This window comes from Budorcas taxicolor, chromosome 5 (genome assembly GCF_023091745.1).
Source record: "Budorcas taxicolor isolate Tak-1 chromosome 5, Takin1.1, whole genome shotgun sequence".
NCBI classification, from domain to species: domain Eukaryota; kingdom Metazoa; phylum Chordata; class Mammalia; order Artiodactyla; family Bovidae; genus Budorcas; species Budorcas taxicolor.
In genome coordinates this window covers 72997633-73025257 of record NC_068914.1, presented here as the reverse complement: position 1 = coordinate 73025257, position 27625 = coordinate 72997633, and the positions used below count along the sequence as shown (strand labels likewise).

The following is a 27625-nucleotide window of genomic DNA, read 5'->3' as shown; positions in this document are numbered from 1 at the left end:
GTCGCAGAGTCGGACACGACTTAGCAGCAGCAGCAGGTGTATTTGTAATATGAAAAGAGCCCTTGGGTATTTCACTGCCAAATTATTTAGAGATAACTCTACTACTGTTCTCTTGAGGAGCCTCAAGTTTTATGGATACTTACCTTGAAGAGGACCCTAAGGGCTAAGCAGGAGGAAAGGAACAGTCTTTGGCCTTTCAAGACAGTTTCCTGGATAGTCTGTAGAGCTCACAGGATGAAAGGGAGAAGCAGCAACACCGCACCACTAGAGCTTTCACCGGGAGACTCACCTGCCTGTGGCCTTTGTAACACTGTGGCTTTGACAGTAGGGAGCCCTTGTTCCCAGATGTGTATTTCAGTAACCTAGGACTCTGTATAAACATACACGAAAATGGGCTTTTCAGATCCCTTGCCCAGAAATCGTTGGCTCGAGTATGGCACTCCTTCAGGTTCTCTGTTGAGAAGGGAATTTGCATTGTGATTCAGTTCTCACTTCCTGCCCTTCTGGCGTGAGCCCAGCTCAGGGGCCTTTCTGCTGTCGTTCACCCTGCAAGGCTGTTGCCGCAGAGGAAAGTGTCTTAAGATTCCGCCTCCACTTGCTTTCCTGTTGCTGAGTGGGAGGTGCATGGAGCAATGTCTGCCCTCTCCTTGAAGAAAATTGCTTTGTGATTTTTCTCTGGCATGAGCTTGGCCATCAGCTTGGTCTGGACTTCTATCCCAGACCGACTTTTACAAAACTGTGTGAATTGAAAAAGAGCTAGAAACAAAAGAGCCGAAGCCCATGGCAGTGCTTTTATGCTGTATGTTGTGCCTCCAAAGTTTTGAAGGGTTCAGTGTTTTCAGAAGCTGAAATGTGGAAAGAGTGACAGTTTGCCCTTGTGTGGTCCTTGGAAGAAGGAGTTGGTCTTTAGGGAGTAGAGTTCTAGGAGAGGAAGATGACTTGAGCGCAGATTTCCGGAGTGGATGTGCACCTCTGGGTGGTGTTAAATATCCTCATTTACTTAGAATAGACGTTCCTTGAGAGTATGGAATAGATCTTTATTTTTTTTAAATGTTGTCTATAAGAAAAATCTCTGTTATGTTTTTTATTAAAGTATAGTTGCTGTACAATATTATATAAGTTACAGGTATATAATTTTGTGATTCACAGTTTTTAAAGGTTATACTCCATTTATAGTTATTATAAAATATTGGCTACATTCCCTGTGTTGTCCTTTATATCCTTGTAGCTTATTTTACACCTAATAGTTTGTACCTCTTCATCCCTAGATTACCCCCCTCTCCTCCCCTTTCCTCACTGGTAACCACTAGTTTGGGCTTCCCTGGAGGCTCTGGTGAAGAATCCACTTGCCGATACAGGAGGCATGGGTTCAATCCGTGGGTCGGGAAGGTTCCCTGGAGAAGGAAATGACAACCCCCTCCAGTATTCTTGCCTGGGAAATCCCATGGACAGAGGTGCCTGGCAGGCTACATTCCATGGGGTCGCAAAAGAGTTGGACACGAATTAGCACCTAAACCACAGACCAGTGACTTCTCTATATCTTGAGTCTGCTTCTCTTTCGTTATATTCTCTCGTCTCTTGTCATTTTTAGATTCCACATATAGTGATAGCATACAGTACTTGTATTTGTCTGACTTTTTTCACTTAAACATGGAGGGTATGGAATGTATCTTTGGAGTTGGTCCCTGATGGTGAGTTGTGTCTAAGTCAGTAATAAAAACTAGCAATCCAGAAGACTCCCATGTTTTGATCTCCTTGGCTGCTCATTCCCCTGCTGCTACTGCTGCTAAGTCACTTCAGTCATATCCGACTCTGTGTGATCCCAGAGACAGCAGCCCACCAGGCTCCCCCGTCCCTGGGATTCCCCTGGCAAGAACCCTGGAGTGGGTTGCCATTTCCTTCTCCAATGCATGAAAGTGAAAAGTGAAAGTGAAGTTGCTCAGTCGTGTCCGACTCTTAGCAACCCCATGGACTGCAGCCTCCCAGGCTCCTCTGTCCATGGGATTTTCCAGGCAAGAGAACTGGAGTGGGGTGCCATTGCCTTTTCCGGCTCATTCCCCTGAGGGGGTGGTTATGAACATCGCCTTGTCCGTTCATGCCACAGATTTTCTGAAGAGAAAAATAACCGTGTCATGGAAGAAACTACATGTTGCGAAGACTGTGAATGGAGGTTGAGCGTGAGATGGTTTGGTCTGGCCTCCTTTTAGAGTAGTGATTGATTAATGCTGTCTGTGTTGCTGTTTCTTCCAGAGCTGACCTGTCCTGGACGCAGCATAACTAACGAAGCTGCTGCAGGATGAGAAGATGGCAGCGCGGCTGCTCGCACCACCAGGCCCTGATAGTTTCAAGCCTTTCACCCCTGAGTCACTGGCAAACATCGAGAGGCGCATTGCCGAGAGCAAGCTCAAGAAACCGCCCAAGGCCGACGGCAGTCATCGGGAGGACGATGAGGACAGCAAGCCCAAGCCAAACAGTGACCTGGAGGCAGGGAAGAGTTTGCCTTTCATCTACGGGGACATCCCACAAGGCTTGGTCGCGGTTCCCCTGGAGGACTTTGACCCATACTATTTGACGCAGAAAGTGAGTTGGAGGAGAAGGAGCAGCAGCGTCAGATGCCCCTTTCCTAACAGGCTTAGGGGAGAGGGGGAGAAAGAGTTGTGTCTCTTTGCCAGAGTTTGGATAAGTAGTTAAACTTTTGTTTCAGTTCTGGTTTATGGGGGTTCTTTTTTGGTTTAATTGCTACCAAGAGTCATTTGTGGGTCTTGGCACTTCTCAGTCTGTTAATAAGACTTCTGTTTTTGGCTCCATGTCAAATCAGAAAAAGATTTATTTAAAAAAAGGGAGGGGTTACATAAATGAAATGGGGACTGTTTGATATAGTGCAAGAAAAAATGGCATAGTGAGAGATGGTACAGCCCTGTAGAATCTTGGCTCACACACACATTGAGAATCCTATCTTTAAATATAAAAATGATATTGCAGTATCGACAGAGCCTATTGTTAACGTAACAGAGATGAATTTGTACTCTAACCTAGCCTCCTTTGTGACATTAGACCATAACCACTGGGGACAGCAATAGAACAGAGTAAACCAAACTGGGCCAGTGAGAAGACCAGGTCTTTGGCCTTGTTACACAGTTGTCTGAGTTCCGCCAGCACTGACTCTTAACATGAGAATCAGTTCTGTTATTCCTGCTGGTAGGGAGTGTGAGTGAAAGAAATACTAATCTCCATTTGGCCAAGAATTACAAATTTCCCTAGCATATTTGACTAAAACTTTGGGTTTCTTTCTCATGATTATCTTTTGAAGCTAAGCAACAAGTGAAGAAGCAAAGCCCCCAGTTAATCCAAAAGCCAAGTAGTTAGCCATAAATGCTAAAGGCTGACATCAGACAGCATTTTAGAGATCCCTCATTTGACAGGTGTCATTGAAAGAATTAAATCCATAGGTGTTTCCAGATGAAGGGGGAAAGGAGTTTGTGTAATTACATATTTACAAATATAAAGCTTAACTGCCTTTATTAACCGAAGTGCCTTCTAAACTGACCTTAACTAAAATTGCCTTTCAGTCTAAGTTTGGGAAGAAATTTGTTTTTTTGTCTTAACAACTGGCCAGAAGTAAGACTTGAGGTGAACAGATCTCTTGATTAAGCTATAGTTGTGGAGGCATCTTAGTTCTGAGTGGCAAAAACAGTTGAGTAATTTTCTACACAAAATGGCCCTTTACCTGCATACTTCTCTTGCAGCTCAGAACAGCTATCTACTGGGAACAAAGCAGAATCAGTAGCCTATAACTTCTACTGGGAAATTTAGAAAGTTTAAGGAACAAAACATCATATGATATAAAAAGTACTAGATTAGAAGAAATCTTTGCTCTATCATAATTCACCATGTTTATTATTTATAGTTATCTTTTTAGTATGTGTTTTTTTTAAATTTTTTTTTAATTTTATTTTTTTTAATTTTAAAATCTTTAATTCTTACATGTGTTTAGTATGTGTTTTTTAAGCTGCCACAAATAGTTCATGGCAGGGGAAAGTAGTAAATAAAGAAAAAATCTTCTCAAAACTAGTTCATGTCCTTTAGTAAGCCACTTCACCTCTCTGTGCCTAAATGTCTCATCTAGGAACTGAGCAGTTGAACAAGGCTTCTAAGGACTTTGTCACGTGTCAAATTCTGGGACTAAGTTTTCATAAACTGTCTTCGATTTCCTTGTTTCCTCATCCCTCTTTTAAAATCTAAATTTTTAATCTGGGTCTTTGCTGAATAGGGGTAGGTGGATGAGGAAGGAGACAAAGTTTAAATATCTGGGTTAGTGAATAAGGAAACGTGGAATCTTAGGCTGTTTTTAGAAGAATATTCATTGATTGTAAAATTTTGAAATATTTTAAGATATATTTCCCTCCTCTTTCCTGCTCTGGCATTCATAGTCTTAGTAGAACTTTTTCAGAAAATACTCCTATGGCAATAAAGTGGAAGTCCGACTCTTTGCAACCCCATGGACTGTAGACTACCAGACTCCCCTGACCGGGATTTTCCAGGCAGGAGTACTGGAATGGGTTGCCATTTCCTTCTCCAGGGGATCTTGCCAACCCAGGGACTGAACCTAGGCCTCCCGCATTGCAGGCAGACTCTTTACCCTCTGAGCCACCAGGGAAGCCTTATGGCAATAAACCGATAGGTAAGGCCCTGTGGACGCTGGCCTTTCAGGTGGCTAAAACCGCTTTGCTTTTATTTGAACTATTTGTTTTTCCAACTCAGATACAAATTAAATTTCGTTTTCTTAAAACTAGAGAACTAGGGTCATTGTCAGAACCTAGTTTTCCTTTGCATGCCTTTTCCCCTGGTTCCTGCCCTGTAGACAGCCCCTTTTCATTCCCAATGCCTTAGACTTCAGTGGTGCTAACTTGGAAGTGAGGCCCCAAAGACAGTGGGTCTCTGGCCCTAATGGCTACCCCTTTTTGGGTAGGCCAGATGTTAATGGCACTCCAGTAGGGGACTGACTCTTCATGATAGGAAATCTGATTTTGGTCTTTGGCCTCACCACAGGGTAAATAGTTTATGGAAAGGATAACTTTAATTGTGTTTTTAAAAGTCTTAAAAAAAAAACAAAACTGAAATACACCACCATGCAGAAAAATTCTTAAAATATAAGTGCTTTTATATATATATAAAATATAAATGCTTAGTTTAGTGATTATTATAAAGCAAATAAACACCTATGACAAGAGAGGGAATTAGTAGCACTTGAGAGATATTGATTTTATTTTTAAATAAAGACTTCTTCAGTTGATTAAAGAAATAGGCTTGCTCAAATTCACTTGCATATCTTCACCAGCATTACTAATACTTCTTACTAAATAGGCCTTTCACTGGGCCGAATTAGCAACGTCTCCCCTACGAGGAAGCACACTGGGAATCAACCCACAAACCAAAACATCCTGAGAGGAGAAATGACTTTAAGAGGACATTCTTTCTGTTTGTTTCTCAAGGGCTGCCTTAAGTAATTCCTGCAAAGTAAAAATCTCTTCTCTTTGCTTAATGCTACAAATGGATTTCTTAATTTTTTCTTTTTGGTTCTCGTTTTCTGCCTCATTGATCATTTTTGGGACTCATGGAAACTGGTTTCTCATTTCCTTCTCTCTTTATTTTAGAGGATGAAAGAAAGCTAGTTCCCTATTAGTAAAGTTCTGGTTTCATCCCACTGTAGACTTGACAGTGTCCAGGGACACAGGGCCATAAGATATGTGTGTCCCATTTTCAAGGTACTGCTGTACAAGCTGGTACTGGTGCGAGTTGTCGTGAGTTGCTTGGGGCCCTGAGCAGTGGTGTTCCTTTAACTTTCCACCTGACCTCCCCAGACGGTCCTCCACCGTCCAGATCGTCCTCTCTCTGAGTTGTCTCCGCCCTCCCAGTGCCACATGCTCTTCTCCTCTTGGTGCTTCCTTTGGATGTCTCCAAACAAAGTGTTTCTTTCTTGTTTTTCAAGTGCTACCTGCAAATAATTGAATTTAAAGGTCATTAAACTTTTAAGTGTATTTAATATTAAAAATAGGTGATACAAGGACTTTCCGGGTGATCCAGTGGTTAAGGCTCCGTGCTTCCACTGCAGGGGGTGCGGGTTTGATCCTTGGCTGGGGAACTGAGATCCCATAAGCCATGTGGTGTAGCCGAAAAATAAAATAGGTAATATGTTTCCATGGTTAAAAATGCAGTAAAAGCTCTTCAGTAAAGAAGACCTCAGTAAAAAGTCTCCCCTTTATACCTGTCTCTCATCTGTCATGTCCTGCCTCTCTGAACAGGTAAGCACTGTTAGTAGTATCTTCCAGAGTTTCTTTACACAGTATGGTGGTGGTGGTTTAGTCACTAAATCGTGTCCGACTCTTGTGACCCCATGGACTGTATGTAGCCTGCTGGGCTCCTCTGTCCATGGGATTCTCCAGGCAAGAATCTGGAATGGGTAGCCATTTCCTTCTCCAGGGGATCTTACTGACCCAGGAATTGAACCCAGGTCTCCTGCATTGCAGGCAGATCTTTACTGACTGAGCTATAGGGGAAACTATTTATACAGTATATATACAAGCAAAAACAAACAAGTATTTTTAGGAACTTGAACTGACCTTGAATGCCTTTGTTCTTGGTTTTCTTTCTGTTATTTTTTAAAGTCAATTAAAGTCTTAATTTTGTTATTTGTTTTCCCTTCTTTCATACTGTAGAATCTTAAGTTTTATCAAGGTAAAATTCCAGTTCATTTCGCCCCTTCCACACTTTCTTTAGTGAATCAAACCAAGGGCTTTTTCTCTGTTGCTCAGAGTCTTCTGTCTTCACTACAAACTGTACTCTCCAATTCTTAATAATAACTTGTTGAATTTTTAAAAATTATTTATTTTCTGTATAGTGAGTGGTTAAATGATTCTTGATTTGTTTATTTTATGAAATACTATGCAAAGTTAAAAAGAATGGGCCATGTTTGCTTATAGCAATTTGTTGGATTTTAAATGGCCATGTATATTTCTAAGAGCTTTCTTAAGTTGGCAGCAAGAAAATCTATGGATTAAGTTGAAAGAAGGCCTTCAGAGTTAGCTTCTACTCTTTCTCCTGTTCCTGAAAACCAATGACTGTTATGTGTATCCTTTTTGTTCAGTGGATATGCTCTCTTGTAAGAAAGTCCTATAAACAAAAATCCAAATTATAGGATTGATTATGTGCTTTTAAATAGGGTACATACCTATTGCATTAAAAAATTACATATGGTTTCCCAAAGTTCAGTTTACCTTCAAGTTTTCATGTCTTGTCTTTTCCTGCAAATTGGAGTCAACCTAGAATCATAGAAAATTAGAATATGGTGGCCTTAGACATCATCTAGTTCAGCCTCCTCATTTTATAAGTTTAATAATGTAAAATAACTTTGTCAAAAGCCAGTGCCTCCTGTCAGTTTGTTACAACATGTTTCTAGTTTTCCACTTTTCTAATTTTTCATTAACTGACCTTCTGTCTCAGTTGGTTCAGTTCTTCTGAAACTAGATGTGCAAATATGGAGATGGGCTGGCGGGGGGAACCTGCTTTTTCATTCACATCCCTGATAATTCCTGTGGTGTAATAACCCTTCTTAGCGTGGGTCCTAAGAAATGCCATGCATCTCAGGGAAAGGAAGGTCTTTGTGTTAGCTCCATTATTTTACCTTCTCAAGTGAAGGAGCTCTAAGTAGTCTGGTAGCCGTGGACAATTTGTTCAAGAGACTTGGGCTCAGTATCAGTATTGCTACCACCGTACAGCTATACCTGTCATTTGGAGGGAATTTATTTAACCAGAGCTTCCCTGGTAGCTCAGACCATAAAGAATCTGCCTGCAATGCAGGAGACTCCGGTTCAGTCCCTGGGTCAGGAAGATCCCCTGGAGAAGGGAATGGCTACCCACTCCTGTATTCTTGCCTGGAGAACTCCCTGGACAGAGGAGCCTGGCGGGCTACAGTCCGTAGAGTCAGACAAGACTGAGCGACTAACACACGACGCTTTTACTTAACCTACGTCTTCACATTTTTTTACTTTTAAAGGAAAATTATCTTTCCTTTCAATCATCAACCCCCGAGCTTACCAGCAGAATGGTACAGTGAAAAAAGGACCTACTGGGAATATAAAAACCTTCATTTTAGTTCTGCCTTTGCCCCTTGTCTGCCCTTGGCCAAATCGCTTAAATTCTCTGGGCTTCAATTTCCTTGTCTAGAATATCTGCAGGGTAAGAGTTGGGCTTATATCTAGTTGTATTTTACATGTGTGCCTGTCATATATGCTTAGCTGAAGCAAGCTATTCTGTCTGTTTCCCTGGTGTCCTCCCTGCCTTCTGGTCTTCATTCTCTCCTGTTGTAATATCCTCTGTCCTTTAACTTCACCTTGTGACACTCTTCCGATTCATCCAGGCCTAGCCCTGAAGCCTCTTCTTCCTTATAGCCTAACTTGATTCTTTATGTTGGAACTGATTTCTCCTCCTGAATTTCTTTAACACATTAAGATCTCAGCCCTACCTTTGATAAGAAGTGGTTTTTAGGTTTAACCTCTAATACTTCGGCCACCTGATGCGAAGAGCCAGCTCACTGAAAAAGACCCTGATGCTGGGAAAGATTGAGGGCAGGAGGCGAAGGGGACAACAGAGGATGGTTGGATGGTATCACTGACTCAGTGGACATGAGTTTGAGCAAACTCTGGGAGATAGTGAAGGACAGGGAAGCCTGGTTTGCTGTAGTCCATGGAGTCCCAAAGAATCAGACATGACTGAGTGACTGAACAGCAACAGGTTAGGTATGGCAGGCCCCCCGTTCCCAGCAACGTTGACAGTTTTCTCCTTACCTCACTAGTATTAGAGCCATCAGCTTCCTCCAATGAAGAACTGTTAAGGCTCTCACACACACACAGACCCGTGAGCTCCTGGCAGAAAATCCTTGCTGAATCTAGTTTCATACACTTTCAACAGATGTGCAGAGCAGAGACAGTTAAAGGAAAGTATGTTCATTAGGTGTGATTTGAAATATTGCTAATGTGCTATTACATTGCCTGTTTTTGCATAATAAGCCTAGATGCTGCTTTCCGTTTTAAATAAAAATTAGATGTTTTAAAACTTTGCTTTAAAAAACTGTTTTGCAACAATATAAAAAAAACAAAATGTTTCCATTATTTAATTCACCAAATCAAATTGAGGCAAATGCTTGTGAGCCAGTAGCTGGAAGGCCATTATAAGGGTGATGGGTTAATGACATTCATATATAGGGTTCTTTTCTATTCCATGAGCATGATTATCAAGATGGAAAGGAGCTTAAGCATTCTTAAATCACATTCCTCTTTTATAGCTTTAGTAACAGACCAAAAGTTGGGAAACCTTATTTCTAAGCCCATTTCCACCTTATTCTGGAGCATCTCTGGCATGTCACTGTCTCAGTCTCCCTAATCTGGAAAATTAAAATTATGCTAATAACTAAGCTCCCAGGAATGCTATAGTGCTGTGGTGAAGAATATTTCTTGCCTACCCAATACGAAACAAAGCAGCCTGTTGTACCAGCCCTCCTTCATTTTTCTCCACTATACACCTAGCATATGATATGTTTGTTTGTTTGTTCATCCTCTTGTAAGCTCATTAGCCAGAGCAGTGTGTTCATGCCCTGTAATAAGTGTTCAAGCCATATCTGTTAAATGAATGAGTTAGTCTTATGAGATGATGCATATGAAAACACAATGTACTTTTCTAAGTGCTTTGACCATGAAAGGGTACATCATGGGTTTTTTTTCCCCAAAATGAAAAGTTTTCCCATCTCCCAAACTGAATGGAACTCTCTGGGGGAAAAGACTGATTACCAGTGTATCTTTTCCTTTCCTGAAGAATTAGTTTCCTTTAGGGGCTGAACAAGTAGACCAGGAAATAGGTTTCCTGATATTTTAGAGATTTTGGAGGGCTGAACTACTGTTAAGTGCCACCAGTCCGACCTCTCCTCTTGCAGAGCCTTAGAATTAGGAGCGACGCCATCAAAAGACCCCCACCTAGTGCTCTTCTTGGTTTATTGGTCTCAAGTCTTTATTATACAAAGGATGTCGTTTCCTGAATGTTCTAAGTTGTTCTGTCGTGTCTTCTTTTATTGTTTGGCTGCTTTCTTGGCTGTGGGAGTTGTGTTACCCTCCCAGTATTAACTGACTCTAACGGAAATGAGAGAAACTGACATGGAATATATATTAGTTTGGGTTGTCTCATATAAAATATGATCTGTTTATGCAATCTTTACTTATTGAGTATTTCCTCTGTGTGAGGCCCTGGGGGTATTGGGTTCGCTTGTGGGAAACAAAGATTAATAAAGTCAGTTTTTTACCCTTATGTAGCTTATAACATAATAGTGTGGAGTGTGATATCACTTTTGATAGGGGGCCTCAGAACAGGCCTTATTTACTTCATAAAGTAAGTAAAGTCACTCAGTCGTGTCCGACTCTTTGTGACCCCGTGGACTGCAGCCCACCAGGCTCCTCAGTCCATGGGAGTCTCCAGGCAAGGATACTGGAGTGGGTTGCCATTTCCTTCTCCAGGGGATCTTCCCGACCCGGGGATCTTCCCGACCCAGGGATCAAACCCGGGTCTCCCGCATTGGAGGCAGACGCTTTCACCTCTGAGCCACCAGGGAATTGATAGTAGGAGTAATGTTTGGATTAGGGTTTGGATTTTAGAAATGAGGGATAGGCTGTAACATTATAGGCAGAGAGAAGAATATGAACAAAGACTTAGAAACCAGGGCATAGGACAGTGTAAGAGAGAGCCGAATCGTCTCATTTGATTGGAATTTGGAGAGTGGGCAGTGAGTCTGGGAAGGGAGTGCTGGAGCCAAGACATGGAGAACTTGCAGTGTTAGACTGAGAAGTCTGGGCGTCACCTGTTAAGTAAGAGAGAACTGCTGGAGAGTTTTGAGTGGGAGTAAGGATACGTGATTAAAGTTGTACCTTCAGGAGGTGAATGTGACAGTGATGTGTGGTATGGACCAGAGGGAACGAGAACTTGGACCGAGCGGCTGGCTATGACGTAGTGATGGTGGGGGTCTAAACAAACAGTAGTGGTGAAAGTGAAAAGTGAGGGGACTTGGTGACATCAAAAGTGAGTATAAATTGATAGGACTTTGTGATTGATTGTAGAGGCTTAAGGACATTCAGTCCTTTATCTGACAATCTGATAAATTGTTACTGAGCAGTTTCTACATACCTAGGTTCTGTTCCATGCCCTTGGGAACAAAGCAGGCAAGTTCTATATACTATGCTTGGAAGTTAGTTTTTGTTGTTGGGGAGACAGATAATAAACTATTAAAGAAATAAAAATTATTGCAGGTAGTGATAGGTACATTAATAAAGTTGATAAAGTCCAGATACTTTAAAGATTGTGGTCATCTTACCTTGGTACAGAGACCTAAACTTGGAGAATCCAGAAGCATCAAGGGCTACAATGCTGTCTTAAATAGACTTTTAGCAAGTACTAAATTATAATCTTTGAAAGGACCCATACCATCTGAACCACCAGGGAAGTCAAATTATAATCTTTCAAAGGACCCATACCACAGATATTCTGAGTTGTGTAAAAGCCAGTGTTGTCACCCCGTTGAGTTTGCCGATTTCAGAGTTTTACATAGGTAGGAGTTCAGTAGGTTTCAGCATTCATGTGAGCTATAGGGGCACATATAGATAAACCTAGCATTTTTCCCAGAAAAGAACCTCAGGTCTTCTGGACCTTGTACAAGTTCTGAGTTGCAGCTCCAAAGTTCTGAGGCACATTGTGGTGTAACAACTTTTACCTGAATTTTTGGATGTGTATTATTTTTATTAGCAAATCACCTGAACCATAAAATCCCACTGACTGGTAATTTTAGGAATTGGTCTCTGATAGTTCCTACAGAGTATAGGTCATGAAATAATTTTATTCGATTAAGAATTAACCTGTTGAATGGGGTATTTAATAATGACCATTTAAATGTTGAAGGATGTCTCAAGATTGCAGTGATATTGATCATCTTCTCTAATGTATTAGATCTATAATTTACCAGATTTTAAATCCCTTCTAAGTCAAGGAGAGTAATACTGTGATATCATTATACAGAGGGATGCTTCTCTTACTAATTGATTCCAAATTCACATGAGCTGTAAATTCTTTACGTATAACTCTGTTTGACAGAATTCAAGATTAAGATTTCCCCATGAAATGAAATTTCTGGGGGATTTCTGGCAACTTGAGATCAGAGTTGCTAGAATCAGTCAACTCTGATTCTAGCAATATGTTTGATACCTGCCCTGAAGAAGCAGTCATATTCCAGACACTGTGAGTCTACACAGTTTGGCCTGTGGAATTAAGTTTGAATAAAAGAGTCCCCCAATTTCAGAGGATAAGGTACCCAACCCATCTACTTCTCAAGGTCAATCCTTCTTGTGCCTGTGACCCTGCCTGTCAACCTTCTCTGGCACTTGAGTCTCTCAGTTATCCCCTCTCTTTTCTGTACTTTCACTCTTTCCCTTTCAGAGTGGTTCTTCCCCTCAGCCTATAAACATACTCAAAGCCTTCCCATCTTCATCAACCCATGCTTGACCCCATGCCCCCATGAGGCGTAATCTGTCTTTCCACGCCACTGAAGCTTTTAAAGAGTCACCTTTTACTTGCCCTCAACCACCCACGCATCTCCCACCCACTCCTCCATCCTGACTCTCATCCTCCCGTCTTGACCACATTCTCAGTATAAGATCCTCCATGATCTCAAATTGCCAAATCTAATGGATACTTTCTCAGTTCTTATCTCACTGAACCTCTTTGCTGTATTTGGCACTATTTGTGACTCCCCGATTCTTGCAGCTCTTTACTTCCTTGGCCTAATTCACCTTACATTTCGGACTATTCTTTCTTTTCTTTCTCCTTCATTTCTCTCTCCTTTCCCTTAAGTGTTGACATTCCCGTGGGTTCAGTCCTTGGCCCGTGTGCCTCTCACTTGGCACACTCTTCCTGACTGATCTCATCCATTCTCTCACTACTCTTGAATCTATATCTCCAGCCCAGAACACTCCTTAAATATTCAGTGTTTTGCCAGGCATCTCTATCTGGGCTTCCCGTAGGCAACTCAGTGTATTCCAAATTGAACTAATTTTCTTCCCTCAAACCTACTTATCTTATTTCATCTGCTGTTTTAGTTGATGATACCACCCAAATTCTAGGTATTATTAATGCCTCTCTAATTTTCTGTATTCCTGAGGATCACCAATATTAGGGAACTGTCAGTAGAATGTTGCACATTATTACAAGTGAGAAAAAATTTTGGCTCAGAAACGTTAATTTACTGCTGAAATTCCCTCACCTAGTGTGTGGAATCACCCAGGTTTCGGTTCCTGGGATCTGTGAATTTAGTACTTGTCTTTCTACCATGCTATGCTGTCTCTAGAGAGTGTATTGTGAGTTTTGTTTCCTACTGTCATTTTTAGATAATTTCTGTCATTTTGCACTGCCTCAGTATGAGGCCTTGCACTGCCTCAATCTAAGACATAGAAAACATAAGAAAACTTTTCAAACTAAAATTAATGAATTTTTATGACTGGATGAGCTACAGCGTGGAAAAGGTCAATTAGACACCTTGCATAAAGTTGGATATAGTAATAAGTTAGTTGATTTTAGCTATATCATATATCATTTCCTCATGACTAAGAGGTTCATTCCATGTATGGATGTGAGAGTTGGACTTTGAAGAAAGCTGAGCGCCGAAGAATTGATGCTTTTGAACTGTGGTGTTGGAGAAGACTCTTGAGAGTCCCTTGGACTGCAAGGAGATCCAACCAGTCCATTCTGAAGGAGATCAGCCCTGGGATTTCTTTGGAGGGAAGGATGCTGAAGCTGAAACTCCAGTGCTTTGGCCACCTCATGCGAAGAGTTGACTCATTGGAAAAGACTCTGATGCTGGGAGGGATTGAGGGCAGGAGGAGAAGGGGATGACAGAGGATGAGATGGCTGGATGGCATCACCGACTCAATGGACATGAGTCTGAGTGAACTCTGGGAGTTGGTGATGGACAGGGAGGCCTGGCGTGCTGCAACTCATGGGGTCGCAAAGAGTCAGACACGACTGAGCGACTGAAATGAACTGAACTGAACTGAAGAGGTTCATTCATTCAGTCAGCAAATATGTATGAACTGTCTGCCTTGCCCCAGACAGGTATTATATGACATCTTCTGCTTGCTAAGCCAAGAAAGTCACAGTTGTTGTTGTTGTTCAGTCGCTCAGTCGTGTCTGACTCTTTGTGACCTCATGGAATGCAACACGCCAGGATTCCCTGTCCTTCACCATCTCCTGGAGCCTGCTCAAACTCATGTCCGTTGAGTCAGTGATGCCCTCCAACCATCTCGTCCTCTGTCGTCCACTTCTTCTCCCGCCTTCAATCTTTCCCAGCATCAGTCTTTTCTAACGAGTTGGCTCTTCGTATCAGGGGGCCAAAGTATTGGAGCTTTAGCTTTAGCATCAGTCCTTCTAATGAATATTCAGGATTGATTTCCTTTAGAATTGACTGGTTTGATCTCCTTGCAGTCCAAGGGACTCTCAAGAGTCTTCTCCGACACCACAGCTAAAAAGCATTAATTCTTTGGCATTCAGCCTTCTTTATGGTCCAACTGTCACATGCGTACATGACTACTGGAAAAACCATAGCTTTGACTAGACAGACCTTTGTCAGCTAAGTAGTGTTTCTGCTTTTTAATATGCTGTCTAGGTTTGTCATAGCTTTCCTTCCAAGGGGCAGGTGTCTTAATTTTGTGGCTGCAGCCATCATCTGCAGTGATTTTGGAGCCCAAGAAAATAAAGTCTCTCACTGTTTCCATTGTTTCCCCATCTATTTGCCATAAAGTGATGCAACCGGATGCCATGATCTTCGTTTTTTTGAATGTTAAGTTTTAAGCCAGCTTTTTCACTCTCCTCTTTCACCTTCATCAAGAGGCATTTTATGTTCTTCTTCGCTTTCTGCCGTAAGGGTGCTATCATCCGCATGTCTGAGGTCGTTGATATTTCTCCCAGCAATCTTGATTCCAGTTTGTGATTCAGCCTGGCATTTCACATGATGTAATCTGTGAAATAAACAGGGTGACAATCTATAGCCTTGACGTACTCCTTTCCCAGTTTGGAACCAGTCTATTGTTTCATGTTTGATTCTAACTGTTGCGTCTTGACCTGCATACAGATTTCTCAGGAGGCAGGTAAGGTGGTCTGGTATTACCATGTCTTTAACAATTTTCCAGTTTGTTGTGATCCACACAGTCAAAGGCTTTAGTGCAGTCAGTGAAACAGAAGTAGATTTTTTCTGGAATTCCCTTGCTTTTTCTGTGATCCAGCTGATGTTGGCAATTTGATCTCTGGTTCCTCTGCCTTTTTTAAGTCCAGCTTGAACATCTGGAAGTTCTCGGTTCATGTACTGTTGAAGCCTGGCTTGGAGAATTTTGAGCATTACTGTGCTGGCATGTGAAATGAGTGTAGTTGTGCATAGTTTGAGCATTCTTTGGCATTGCCTTTCTTTGGGATTGGAATGAAAACGGACCTTTTCCAGTCCTGTGACCACTGCTGAGTTTTCCATATTTGCTGGCATACTGAGTGCAGCACTTTAACAGCCTGTAAGGATCTCAGTGTCCAATGAGGGAGATCAGTGTGTAAACAAAATGACAATACTATATTAAGTGCTGGAACAGAAGTAAGTACAAAGTGTAGCGGGAACACACCAGCAGGAAGGGTAATTCTGTGTGAGAAAGTTGAATGTTGAAAAGGTGATATTTGAACTGTACCTTGAAGTATTAAAGTATGTTTAATAAACATTTCACTCATTGGAGAAGAGAAGAAAGAGTAGTTTGGGTCTAAAGAACAGTGCATGAAAAGACAGAGAGGCGTGAACGACATTAAAGTGTTTAGAACCTTGAGTTCACCGTGACTGGAGCATGAGGTGTGGTCTGGTGAGACAGGAGATAAAGGAGTGAGGCAGGTTGGACCCCACTGTGTACATACTCAGCAGTTTTTATTTTCTCCTGCTTCTGGAGTTCTCAGTGTGAGATGACCTCTGGGGCCCATTTTGAACCAGTGCAGTGTCCTGTGACTTTGGCCCTAGTAACTGTAGACTCAGTCTAGCTTATGCACAAGGGTCCTACTGGCTTGTGCCACGTGTGTGAATGCTAAATATGTTGAATATTAGCCCTGAGAGTCTCCTCCTGCCACCCTGCCAAGGAACAGAGGGAGCAGCAATGGTCTGTATGATAGCAAAAGCATCATCGTAATTCCATTTGTTTTGAGTCCTTATTCTGGGCCAGGCACTGTAGTCAGGACTTTTTGTGAATTTTCATTAACCCTCATAATCTGATAAAATAGGTTACTGTCAGTCATTATCCATATTTCATCCATAAGAAAATGGAGCTTTGGCAACCTGAGTTAGTTGCCTAAAATCATAACAACTAATAAGTAACAGCTGGATCTTGAATCCAGGCAGCCTCAAAGCCTCCTAACCATTCTACTCTGCTGCTTTCTAAGAGGAGAGTGAGAAGAAATTCTAGAGTACGAGCACAGTGCAATGAAGAGAGGCATTGGTATGCTTTACATACTAAATCCACCTTCCTCTTTACCTTAGAGCAGCTGCAGGCTGGGGACCCCAAGAGCGTAAGGGAGAAGGAAATCAACGGCAAATCTGATTGAAGGATGGTGAGGAAGGGAGGCCAGGTAGGAGGTTCCAAGCCGCCCTGCCTCAGGGAGCAGGAACATGCTGGCTCAGTGCTGAAGCAGCTGCTGTTCTGCCAGTGTGTCTTCCTGTGATCAGGATGTAGGCAGGAATCAGTGTCACCTGCTCCAGATGTGGGCTGGAGGACATAGGGGTCACAAGGTCAAAGCAAATGAGAAAGTATATGCAGAAGCACTGGGAACCAGCAAAGCCGCAGAGAGGCCGGATGCTGGCATCATCTTCATCGAGCTTAACTTGGGAAAATACCATACACAGCTGCTGTGATGTCTCTGGCATATGCAGGGGGCTTTCTTTTTTGTCAGAGTTAAAAAGGATTTAGTAAAAATGATTTCTTCATTGGTCTGAGGGTTGGATCAGATGACTCAGCTTGAGCAGAGCACACTCTGTTTGATTTCTTCTCTCTTTTTTTTAATTTTTAATTTTTAAAAAATTTATTTTTGCCTGAGCTGGGTCTTCATTGCTGCATGCAGGCTTTCTCAAGTTGCAGTGCAAGGGCTTCTCATTGCAGTGGCTCCTCTTGTTTCAGAGCATGGCTTCTAGACACATGAGCTCAGTGGTTGTGGCTCACGGGCTTAGTTGCTCCGCAGCGTGTGGGATCTTCCCAGACCAGGGGTAGAACTGGTGTCTCCTGCATTGGCAGGTGGGTTCTTAACCACTGGACCACCAGGGAAATCCTTGTGCTTGGTTTCTTGTCTATAAAGTGAGGAGTTAGAGTTGATAAGTAGTTTTGAAGTTTTTAAAAAATTGCAGTATGACGTGATAATTAAGAGAATAGACTTTGGCGTTAGATTGCCTTGGTTCAGTTCTAAGTTTTACCACTAAATAACGGTGGTTTTGGGCAAGTTGACCTTTTTGTTGCAATTTCATTGTTAGTAAAATATACCTTCTTTATCAAGTGGTTGCTGTGAGACAGGTATTGTAAAAGGCATCTCAGTAGGGTTCCTTCTGCATAGTAAATGCTTAATACATGCTAAATGTTATTTCTTCAAATAGACACACAGGTGCAGTTATTAATAAGTAAGGGAAATTAAAATATAAACATGGGATTTAAAGGCCTCTCACTCTGTTCTCAGTATAGTGAAATAGAGCCTTGGAAGAGGAGCACTACAAACATTCATGTAGTTCAAACAGAAGTATAAGCCTAAAGGGAAAAAAACTGCCCGTGTCCTAATGTCCTGCTTTTCGGTTCAGTGTTTCTAAGCTGGGTGCCAGGGCTCAGGCGCTCTGTAAATTCAGGCCAGTTGCGCCTCTGCTGGAGCCTTTCTTAGGACACGTTGGGACTATAATTGTCATTTTACTTGAGGGAGCCACTGAGCAGATTAGCATTAAGAAAGGCATCAGGGGAGTTCTCTGGTGGCCTAGTGGTTAGGATTTGGTGCTTTAACTGTGGAAGCCTTGGTTCAGTCACTGGTTGAGCAACTTAGATTCTGCAAGCCATGTGGTGCAGCCCACCCCTACCCCCCCAAAAAAGTACAGTGTATAATTTGGGACTTCCTGGCAGTTCAGTGGTTATAACTCCATGCTTCCACTGCAGGGGACATGGGTTCGATTCCTGGCTGGGGAACTAGATCACATAGGCCATGTGGTGTGGCCAAAAAAATTTCCAAAATATAATAAGTATATAAGTAAATAAAAGGCATCAGGACCCCCTGTAACATGGTATAGTCATTTTGACAGTATAGGTCATTTATGTTTGAACAGCTTCCTAGTCTGAGGTAGAATCTGTTTAGATTTAGCATCATGCTTTTCTTTATTAAAACAGGGAAATTTTGAAAGGACGTTTATTTGTTGCCTGCTATATTGGCTGTGTAATTACTCAGAAGTGAATGCCAAATAGCTGTTGATTAGTGGACAATTGGGGAAGGCAATGGCACCTCACTCCAGTACTCTTGCCTGGAAAATCCCATGGATGGAGGAGCGTGGTAGGCTGCAGTCCATGGGGTCGCTAGGAGTCAGACACAACTGAGCGACTTCACTTTCACTTTTCACTTTCATGCATTGGAGAACGAAATGGCAACCCACTCCAGTGTTCTTGCCTGGAGAATCCCAGGGACGGCGGAGCCTGGTGGGGTCGCACAGAGTCAGACACGACTGAAGCGACTTAGCAGCAGCAGCAGCAGTAGACAATTGGCTACTACTGCTCACTACTGCTCTTACCACTGTTATAGCTGTTTTTCCAATCAGCTGTATTTGTATTATTGGTAGAAGAGTACCTCTCTGTGAGTGCACACTCTGAAACCATTAGGCAGAGAGGATTTGCTGTTAAAAGTTGCCAGAACAAAAAATTTATACTTAGGCAGGAAAGAACTAACAACTTCTAGAAGTCTAATCAGCTAGTTACCTGGTTCAGAAGAGGTGCATAGATCTGGGAGAATAAAGTGTATATATATATTAGGTTAGCAGGCAAGAATTTAAGGCTAGAGACGTCATTTAAAGATGAGAGAATTAGGCAGCTCCAGAAGTCAAAACAGTTAGGATCTAGGGTCCAAACTCTGGCAGACTGTCGTAAAGCAGTGTGGATAACAGTTATAGCAGATGGAGCCAGAGGGTATTGATTCCCACCTCCCCCTCTATAGATTAGCTCAATCCCTGGCCCCTAGGTGTGCATTAGACCCAGAAGGCCCTGAGGTGCCTACAGGTCCCCTTTGCCCTGGTGGAAATGATGACCTCTCAGGGGAGGAAGAATCTGGTTGGGTGGGGAACTGCTCTCCTGGGCCTTGTGACCCACAGCAAAGCCAGGACTGGGTGATAAACTTCTCTCTAAGAAACTTTCTGTTTGCGATGGACTGCACCCATATGCTGAGTTCTCTGCAATGTCCTTTGCAATTTATGCACCCTTTATTATTTTAATGTGTCCATTTTGAATGGCTGAAGAATTAACCCAGTCCCGGGGTGAGGGTGGGGGCTGCTCACGAGTTGGCTGCATGCAGTACTTTGGTGACTGTGTGCATTTATTGCAGTGTTTGCCGTGTGCTAGGATTTGTTTGGCATGAATATGAATGAGCTCGTGCTTGGCCTTGCACAATGTCGCTGTTCCTTATGTAGACCCTGAAGGGAATGCCTCTTACCTGGCGTTAGCAGTGGCAAAGCTCCTCCAACGTGTGCTTCCAGCCCCACGTAGCTAATTAGAAATGAAAAGCCTGTGCTTTTCAGGAGGCTCATCTTATGCCGGCATGACACATTTATTAATACTCCATGCCATAACTCGATAAGAGTTGTTCTACCACTGCTAATGGGCCTTGTACTCACACACATTCAGTGGCTATCGTTATAAACTGATATTTTCCCCTGGGCCATAAACCACAACTCAATATCAATTTCCGTTTTAAGTCATTTACTTCACAGAGATCTAATTTAAGACAGATTAGGTAAAATATTGGACTTCATGGGTACCAAGTGACTGTTGCTTAAGAAGTATTCTTGTAAGAATCCAAAACTAGCTGTCCTTTGCTCTCCTGCTGGGCTTTAAAGGATCTGGTGTTGGAGCACAGGACTGAACAAAGGGTAACTCTCCTTTTCTGGGTTCTTACCAGCAGTTTAATGATGATTCAGTTCAGTTCAGTTCAGTCGCTCAGTCGTGTCTGACTCTTTGCGACCCCATGTACTGCAGCACACCAGGCCTCCCTGTCTATCACCAGCTCCTGGAGTTTACTCAAACTCATGTCCACTGAGTCGGTGATGCCATCCAACCAGCTCATCCTCTGTCATCCCCTACTGAGATTTAAATCATATGACTTTAAAATGCTTTTGTGTATATATATATTTTAAATTCAGCCCAGCACCAATCCTCCTTATTCATTCTCTTTTGCATCGTCGCTGTTCCGCCCAGAAAAGGTGATAAAAGCAGGGGATCTAGAGGGTGGAAAAGCAGCCCGTGGTACGACACTGCCATGGGACCGTGCTGCCCATTTCTCACGTAAGTACCATTGTCAGGATAGTATTAAGCACCGTTGACCCCGGCCTTGACAGTTTCACTCAAAAAAGCAAAATAACTAACTCGGGAGAGTTCCACCAAGGTGGAATGTGAAGGAATGAATAGAATAGTAAGTAGGCTTTCTCCTCAAAACTATGGTTTGCCCTTTGTTGCACTTGATTTTGGAAGTGAAAATCGCTCAGTCGTATCTGACTCTTTGTGACCTCACGGACTTTATATAGTCCCTGAAATTCTCCAGGCCAGAATAATGGAGTGGGCAGCCTTTCCCTTCTGCAGGGAATCTTCCCAACCCAGGGATCGAACCCAGGGATCTCCCGCATTACAGGCGGATTTTTTATCAGCTGAGCCACAAGGGACACCCAGGAATACTGGAGTGGGTAGCCTGTCCCTTCTCCAGGGGATCTTCCCGACCCAGGAATGGAACCAGGGTCTCCCGCATCGCAGGAGATTATTTACCGACTGAGCTACTAGGGAAGCCCTTTTCCAATATTGGCTGCGTCTATATGTTTTCTAAACGTAGGCTCATAGGTGTCAGAGCTGGAAAGGACCTGGGCACACCCATCAGGCAGCCCCTTCTCTTAAGGTAGAGATGAGGAAAACGAGATCCAGAGAGCTGTAGGGGCTTCCCCAGGTCGCACTGCCACGTGGAGACAGGTGGAAAAGGACAGCCTGTGTGTTTTAATACCTGAGAGGTGATGTGGCGCTTCTCAAATCCTGATGAACACAGGTTCCTCTGCAGCTTGTTTATCAGAATCTCTTAGGTGGGGCTTGTGAATCTGTGGGTTTGTTTGTTTTTTTAAAGATGATCAGATTATTCTTAAGCAACCAGTCTGTCTTATGTCAGAACTGGTATTCATACAAAACAGGGATTTACCAGCCTTGACCCCCGGCCCAGATCAGCTCTGCCATTTGCTTTGTATGGCCGATGAGTTAAGATGGGTTTTCACAGGACTTCCAGAGTGGTCCAGTGGTTAGGAGGTTAGGACTCTGCATTTCCACTGCAGGAGGCACAGGTTCAATCCCTGGTTGGGGAACTAAGATCCCGCAAGAAGCATGGCACAGCCAAAGAATAACAGAGAAGGCTTTTCACATTTTTAAGTGATTGTGCTTAGTCTGTGCTTGGTCTCTCAGTTGTGTGCTACTCTTTGTGACCCCAGGGGGTATAGCCTATCAGGCTCCTCTGTCCACGGGGACTCTCCAGGCATGAATAATGGAGTGGGTTGCCATTCCCTTCTCCAGGGGATCTTCCCAACCCAGGGATCGAACCCAGGTCTCCCACATTGCAGGCAGATTCTTTACCATCTGAGCCACCAGGGAAGCCCTGTAAGTAATTGGGGAAAAGTAAAAAAAAACAAAAAACAAAAAACACAATATTCTGTGATATATGAAAATTTTAGGAAATTAAAACTTCCTTGTCCATAAATAAAGTTTTATTGAAGCATGGTCCCTCTTATTTGTTTACATATCGTCCATGGTTACTTTTGCGACTGCAGTGGCAGGGTTGAGTTGCTGCACCAGGGACCGTGTGGTCCATAGAGCCTGTGATATTTGCTCTCTGACCCTTTACAAAAAAAGATTTGCTGACCCCTGATAGATATTATTCTCTCAGATAAGCACTACAAGTGTAAGAGGAGATTCTTAAGCTTTGAGACCTTGTATTGGTCCAAACACCATCTTGCCTTTTGCAAAAGATGATATTTGAAAACCTGCATATAAGTTAAGCATATGTAAAATAATTATTTAATAATAAAGTATGCTTCATTGTAATGCAGCTTGCTACTTTGAAGTATGAAGGATTCACCTTCATTTCTGGACATTTAGTGTAAACTAGAGGTTTTTTTCTCTTTGATCAAAAAAAAGATCTGTTTTTATACTTGATAGAGGATATAAATACTTGGAAAGGAGTGATGATTAAGCTATTCTGTATGCAGTATTCAGTATCCAAATTAATTATGAAATTTCTACTTCACACATAAAATGTCCTTAAGGAAACCTTTATTCCTACAAAACCGTCTTTTGTTTATTTATTTTTTTAATCTTTTAAAAATTCACTGTAGAAACCTAGTTTCCCTCAGGATCATCAGGATCATCCTTGCCAATGCATCACTGTACTCATTTAGAATCCTAGCTACCTCCTGGTTTTTCTTCAACTGACAACGTCGGTTTCCTAATGCCTTCCTTTTCTTTTCCCTCACCTCAGCCATGCAAACATTTGTTCAGTCCTCAAGAAGCATTCAAAGAAGGCAATGGCACCCCGCTCCAGTACTCTTGCCTGGAAAATTCCATGGACGGAGGAGCCTGGTGGGCTGCAGTCCATGGGGTCGCTAAGAGTCGGACATGACTGAGCAACTTCACTTTCACTTTTCACTTTCATGCATTGGAGAAGGAAATGGCAACCCACTCTAGTGTTCTTGCCTGGGGAATCCCAGGGATGGTGGAGCCTGATGGGCTGCAGTCTATGGGATCGCATAGAGTTGGACATGACTGAAGCGACTTAGCAGCAGCAGCAGCAGCAAGTAGCATTTATTGAGCACCTGTTTTGTGCTGCTGTGCAGGCTCTGATCCTGAGATAGGAAATACCCTCAGTGGTTCCTCTAGACCTGTCTTTCCATCATGGCCAGGCTAAAAGATAAGAAATTGGGAGGTGCAGAGTTTGTTACTTTAAGAAACTCTGATGCTTATCTCCTTCTGAGGCAATTAGATTTTATACAGACCCGGCCTGGTGGTTTTGGATCCTGGGACCTGGGCCAGCACTTCTTTCGTTGTTGCTGAGGCTTTCATGGGGGCTCAGGTTTCTCATCCACCAGAGACTCCATCCCCTCACCAGGTCCATTCCCTGTCACTGAATTACTTCTCCGTCTGGCAAACAGAAGCTGTAAAGAGACTCTAAACTTGGCATCATATGTTGCTTCTTGCAGCCTAACCTTTATAGGTGGTGTCCCTCTCCTGAGCTTTTGTGAAATGCACAGAGGATAATAATCCCTCCTTCACACATACTTCATGGGAATATTATGAGGTTGAATGAGGAGGTTATTTAAAAGGTTTGACATTTTCTTGGAGGGGGTTGCTATAGAAACGCAGAGGCATACAAGTACTTCAGAGAAGAGATTTCAGGAAAGTTCAGGGCTCTTTAGTTTTTTTTTTTTTGAATTATGAAGTATGATAACACATTTACAGGAGACTTGGAAAATACAGAACAAAGTTACATACAATTATTTTTTAAGTAGGTAAAGCAAGGTTTTTTTTTTTTTTTTTTGTAAAGTAAGGTTTTAAGTTGGAGTTTCAATATCAAACTCTCAAAAATTAATGGAATGAATATACAGAGAAGTAGAAAGACATAGTAGACCTGAAAAGCACTGTGAACCAAGTCAATATAATTAAGATTTATATAATTTTCACTCAACAGTAAGATACAAATTCTATTCAAGCTCCCATAGACTGTAAACTAGGAGACACTGGAATATATTCAGGGACATAAGGTGCAAAAACTTCATGGTCTAAAGGTTTTGAAATTGCATAGTCTGTTCTCTTATCATTGTAGATTATGTTAGAAATCAATATCAAAAGAAATTTGAAAATAACCCACATACTTTCCAGTGCAGTGTGACATTTACCAAGAGAGATCTTCGACTTAGCCATCAGAAGTCTCAATAAAGTTGACTGAAAAAAACAGTGATTGCAGAGAAGGAAGCATTTAAGTGAGAAATTAGTATCAAAATGAGAAATTAATATTAAAGATACTTTAAACAAAATCCCCTGTATTTGGAAATTAAATGTCCACTTTTAAATGATGGTGTAGCTAAGAAGCCATAATAAGGAAAATTAGGGGGAAAATTGTAATAGAATAAAAATGGAAAGAGAATTTACCAGAATTTGTTGTGTGCTGCGGAAGCTGCTCAATGCAATTAAATACGACGTGGAGTCTTCAATAGGTATGAAAACAAATAATGGACAGTAGCATAAAATTTTGTGAAGTTAGAACAAAATTTGTCCTATCGTTAATAATGCTGTATCACTTGTTAATTTCATGTGTGTTTGTGTGTGTTTTACAACATAGTATTTATTTATATTCTCAGAATTGGATTAGAAGTTTCAAGCAGGGCTCTTTGTTCCTTTGAGAGGCCAAAATATGGAAGAGCCCGAGCTTGGCCCTTGACCTCTTTCAGCCTAACCCCAAGCCTACTACTTCCTCTTGCTCTTAGGGTTAAGTTTTGCCTGCAGTTATCGCCACCCGCCCCCCACCCCGCCCCAACCCCCCACCGCTGCCTGGGGCCAGTACCTTCTAGTACAGGAAGAATATGATCTCAGTGCATTCTCTCCACTGGGGCTGCTTCATCGAACATTTACAGAATGCATATGGCTCAACACCAGCACTGCTTTTATTGTGGAGAAAATGGCGTGACTGCCAGGAACGGAAAGAATAGAAGATGAAAGGACGGGAACTTTAAAAAAATCTGCCAGCCACCGTGTATTGGGAGTACTTGGGTTGAGCATTATATTGAAACTGTGGGAGGAAGTGTGAAGTTGTTTCCTGCTGTCCAAGAGCATGAAAACTAGTAGGGGTGAAGAGTGGAGGGGAGGGTACAAAAAAGAACTTGGAGAATAAGGAAAGACACAAACTCTGAGTGTAACAAGAGTTCAGCAAAGGGGGAAGTCAGAATAATTATCATAAAAAAGTGGGACCTTGGGCTTCCCTGGTGGTCTAGTGATTAAGAATCTGCCTGCCAGTGCAAGGGACATGGGCTCAATCCCTGGTCTGGGAAGATCCCACATGCCCGTGTGCCACAAGCATTGAGCCTGTGAGCTGCAATTACTGAAGCCTGTGTGCTGTGTGCTCCACAACGAGCAGTGAGAAGCCTGCTCGCCACAACGAAGACTAGCCCCTACTTGCCACACCTGGAGAGCACCTGTGTGCAGCAAAGAAGACCCAGCGCAGCCAAAAATAAACAAGTCTTTTTTTAAAAAAAGCAGTGGGACCTCAGTACCAAAGTCAAAGTAACACTGACCTCTGTGGGAAGGAGGGGTATGGAGTTGGAAAGGACTGCGGAAAGAAACTGTATTAATAAAGTGTTATTTCCTAGGCTAGCTGATGGGTATAGAGATGTTTGTGGTGTCATTCTGTAGACTTTTTAATATGTCTTACGCCTCTCATATGGTTCATTTTTGCGGTATTTTTGTTTTCATTGAGATAACAGTTCACATGCTAGAAAATCCACCATTTTAATGTGTACAATTCATTGGGTGTGTTTTTTTTTCAATTCATTGGGTTTTTATTCGGTAGTTTGTGAAGCCATCATCACTTTCTAATTTCAGAACATTTTCATCACCTTAAAGAGACCCACTGGCTTCCCTGGTGGCTCAGTGGTAAAGAACCCACCTGCCAATGCAGGTGACATGGGTTTGATCCTGAGTCACAAGATCCCCTGGAGAAGGAAATGCCAGCCCACTCCAGTATTCCTGCCTGGAGAATCCCATGGACAAGAGGCGCCGTGGGCTGTACGGTCCATAGGGTCACAGCAAGTCAGACATGACTTGTCTACTAAACAACCACAACAGAGAGACCCATTAGCAAGGAGCTCCTAATCCCGTCTCCATCCAATCCTAGGCTGACCAGCTTTCTATCCGAATTTGCCTATTCTAGACATTCCGTGTAAATGGAATCCTACAGTATGTGGCCTGTTGTGTTTGAACTCTTCTCAAGGAAATGGCAAGCTACTCCAATGTTCTTGCCTGGAGAATCCCAGGGACAGCGGAGCCTGATAGGCTGTCGTCTGTGGGGTCGCACAGAGTCGGACATGACTGAAGTGACTTAGCAGCAGCAAGGTTTTTCAAGTTTCACTCATGTTGTAGCATGTATAAATACTTAACTTCTCTTCCTTTCTTTTTTTCTTGGGCCAGATGTCTTTATTTTTCAAAAAGGTCCTTAAATCTTTCTGAAGTTCCAAACGGGTTGGGAAACACTTTTAGCTATTGCTATTCTTAAGTCTATTATTTGGTTTGGAATAAAACTGATTTTTAAAAATTTATCCATAACACATTACTGGTCACTTTTCAGGTAATAATATACAGTTGACCCTTGAACGACACAGGCGTGAAGACCCAGTCGAAGATCCACCTATAGCTGTAGGCAGCCCTCAGCATGCGTGGTGCCCTCACGCCTCGGTCCCTTAGAGCTTCTGATTCGTTTGTATCTGTGCTTCCACAGCAGCAGATCCCACTGACTGGATTATGTAGTCCTGCAGGATTTCCTGTTGAAAAAAAAAGCCATGTACAGGTGGACCTGTGCCATTCAAACCCATGTTGTTCAAGGGTCAACTGTATATATATTTTTTTGTGGTACACTATATATAACACAAAATTTACCATGTTAACCTTTCTTAAGGGCACAATTCAATGGTATTAAATATATCCACCATGTTGTACAACCTTTGCCACCATCCATTTCCACTTTTTCATCTCAAACAGAAACTTACACCCATTAAAAAATAACTCTCCATTCCTCCTGCCTAAAGCCCCTTATAAACTCTCTTCTACTTTCTGTCTCTATGTATTTGCTAATTCTAGGTACCTCATATAAGTGGAATCATATAATATTTGTCCTTTTGTGTCTGGCTTATTTCACTTAGCCTAATGTCTTCTAGCGGAGAAGGCAATAGCACCCCACTCCAATACTCTTGCCTGGAAAATCCCATGGACAGAGGAGCCTGGTAGGCTGCAGTCCACGGGGTCGCTAAGAGTGGGTCACGGCTGAGCGACTTCACTTTCACTTTTCACTTTCATGCATTGGAGAAGGAAATGGCAACCCACTCCAGTACTCTTGCCTGGAGAATCCCAGGGACGGGGGAGCCTGGTTGGCTTCCATCTATGGGGTCACACAGAGTCGGACGCGACTGAAGAGACTTAGCAGCAGCAGCAGTGTCTTCTAGGTTCATGCATGTTTAGCACAT

General features: G+C 42.5%; 1 protein-coding gene across 1 annotated transcript in view; it reads left to right on the top strand.

The window, feature by feature from the left end:
- The first annotated feature begins 2304 nt into the window (after positions 1-2304).
- Positions 2305-27625, top strand: part of SCN8A (sodium voltage-gated channel alpha subunit 8) — a 122893-nt gene continuing 97572 nt past the window's right edge. Inside the window, exon 1 of the mRNA XM_052640752.1 lies at positions 2305-2580. Coding sequence (XP_052496712.1) covers positions 2305-2580 — 276 coding nt within the window. The remainder of the gene's footprint in view (positions 2581-27625) is intronic.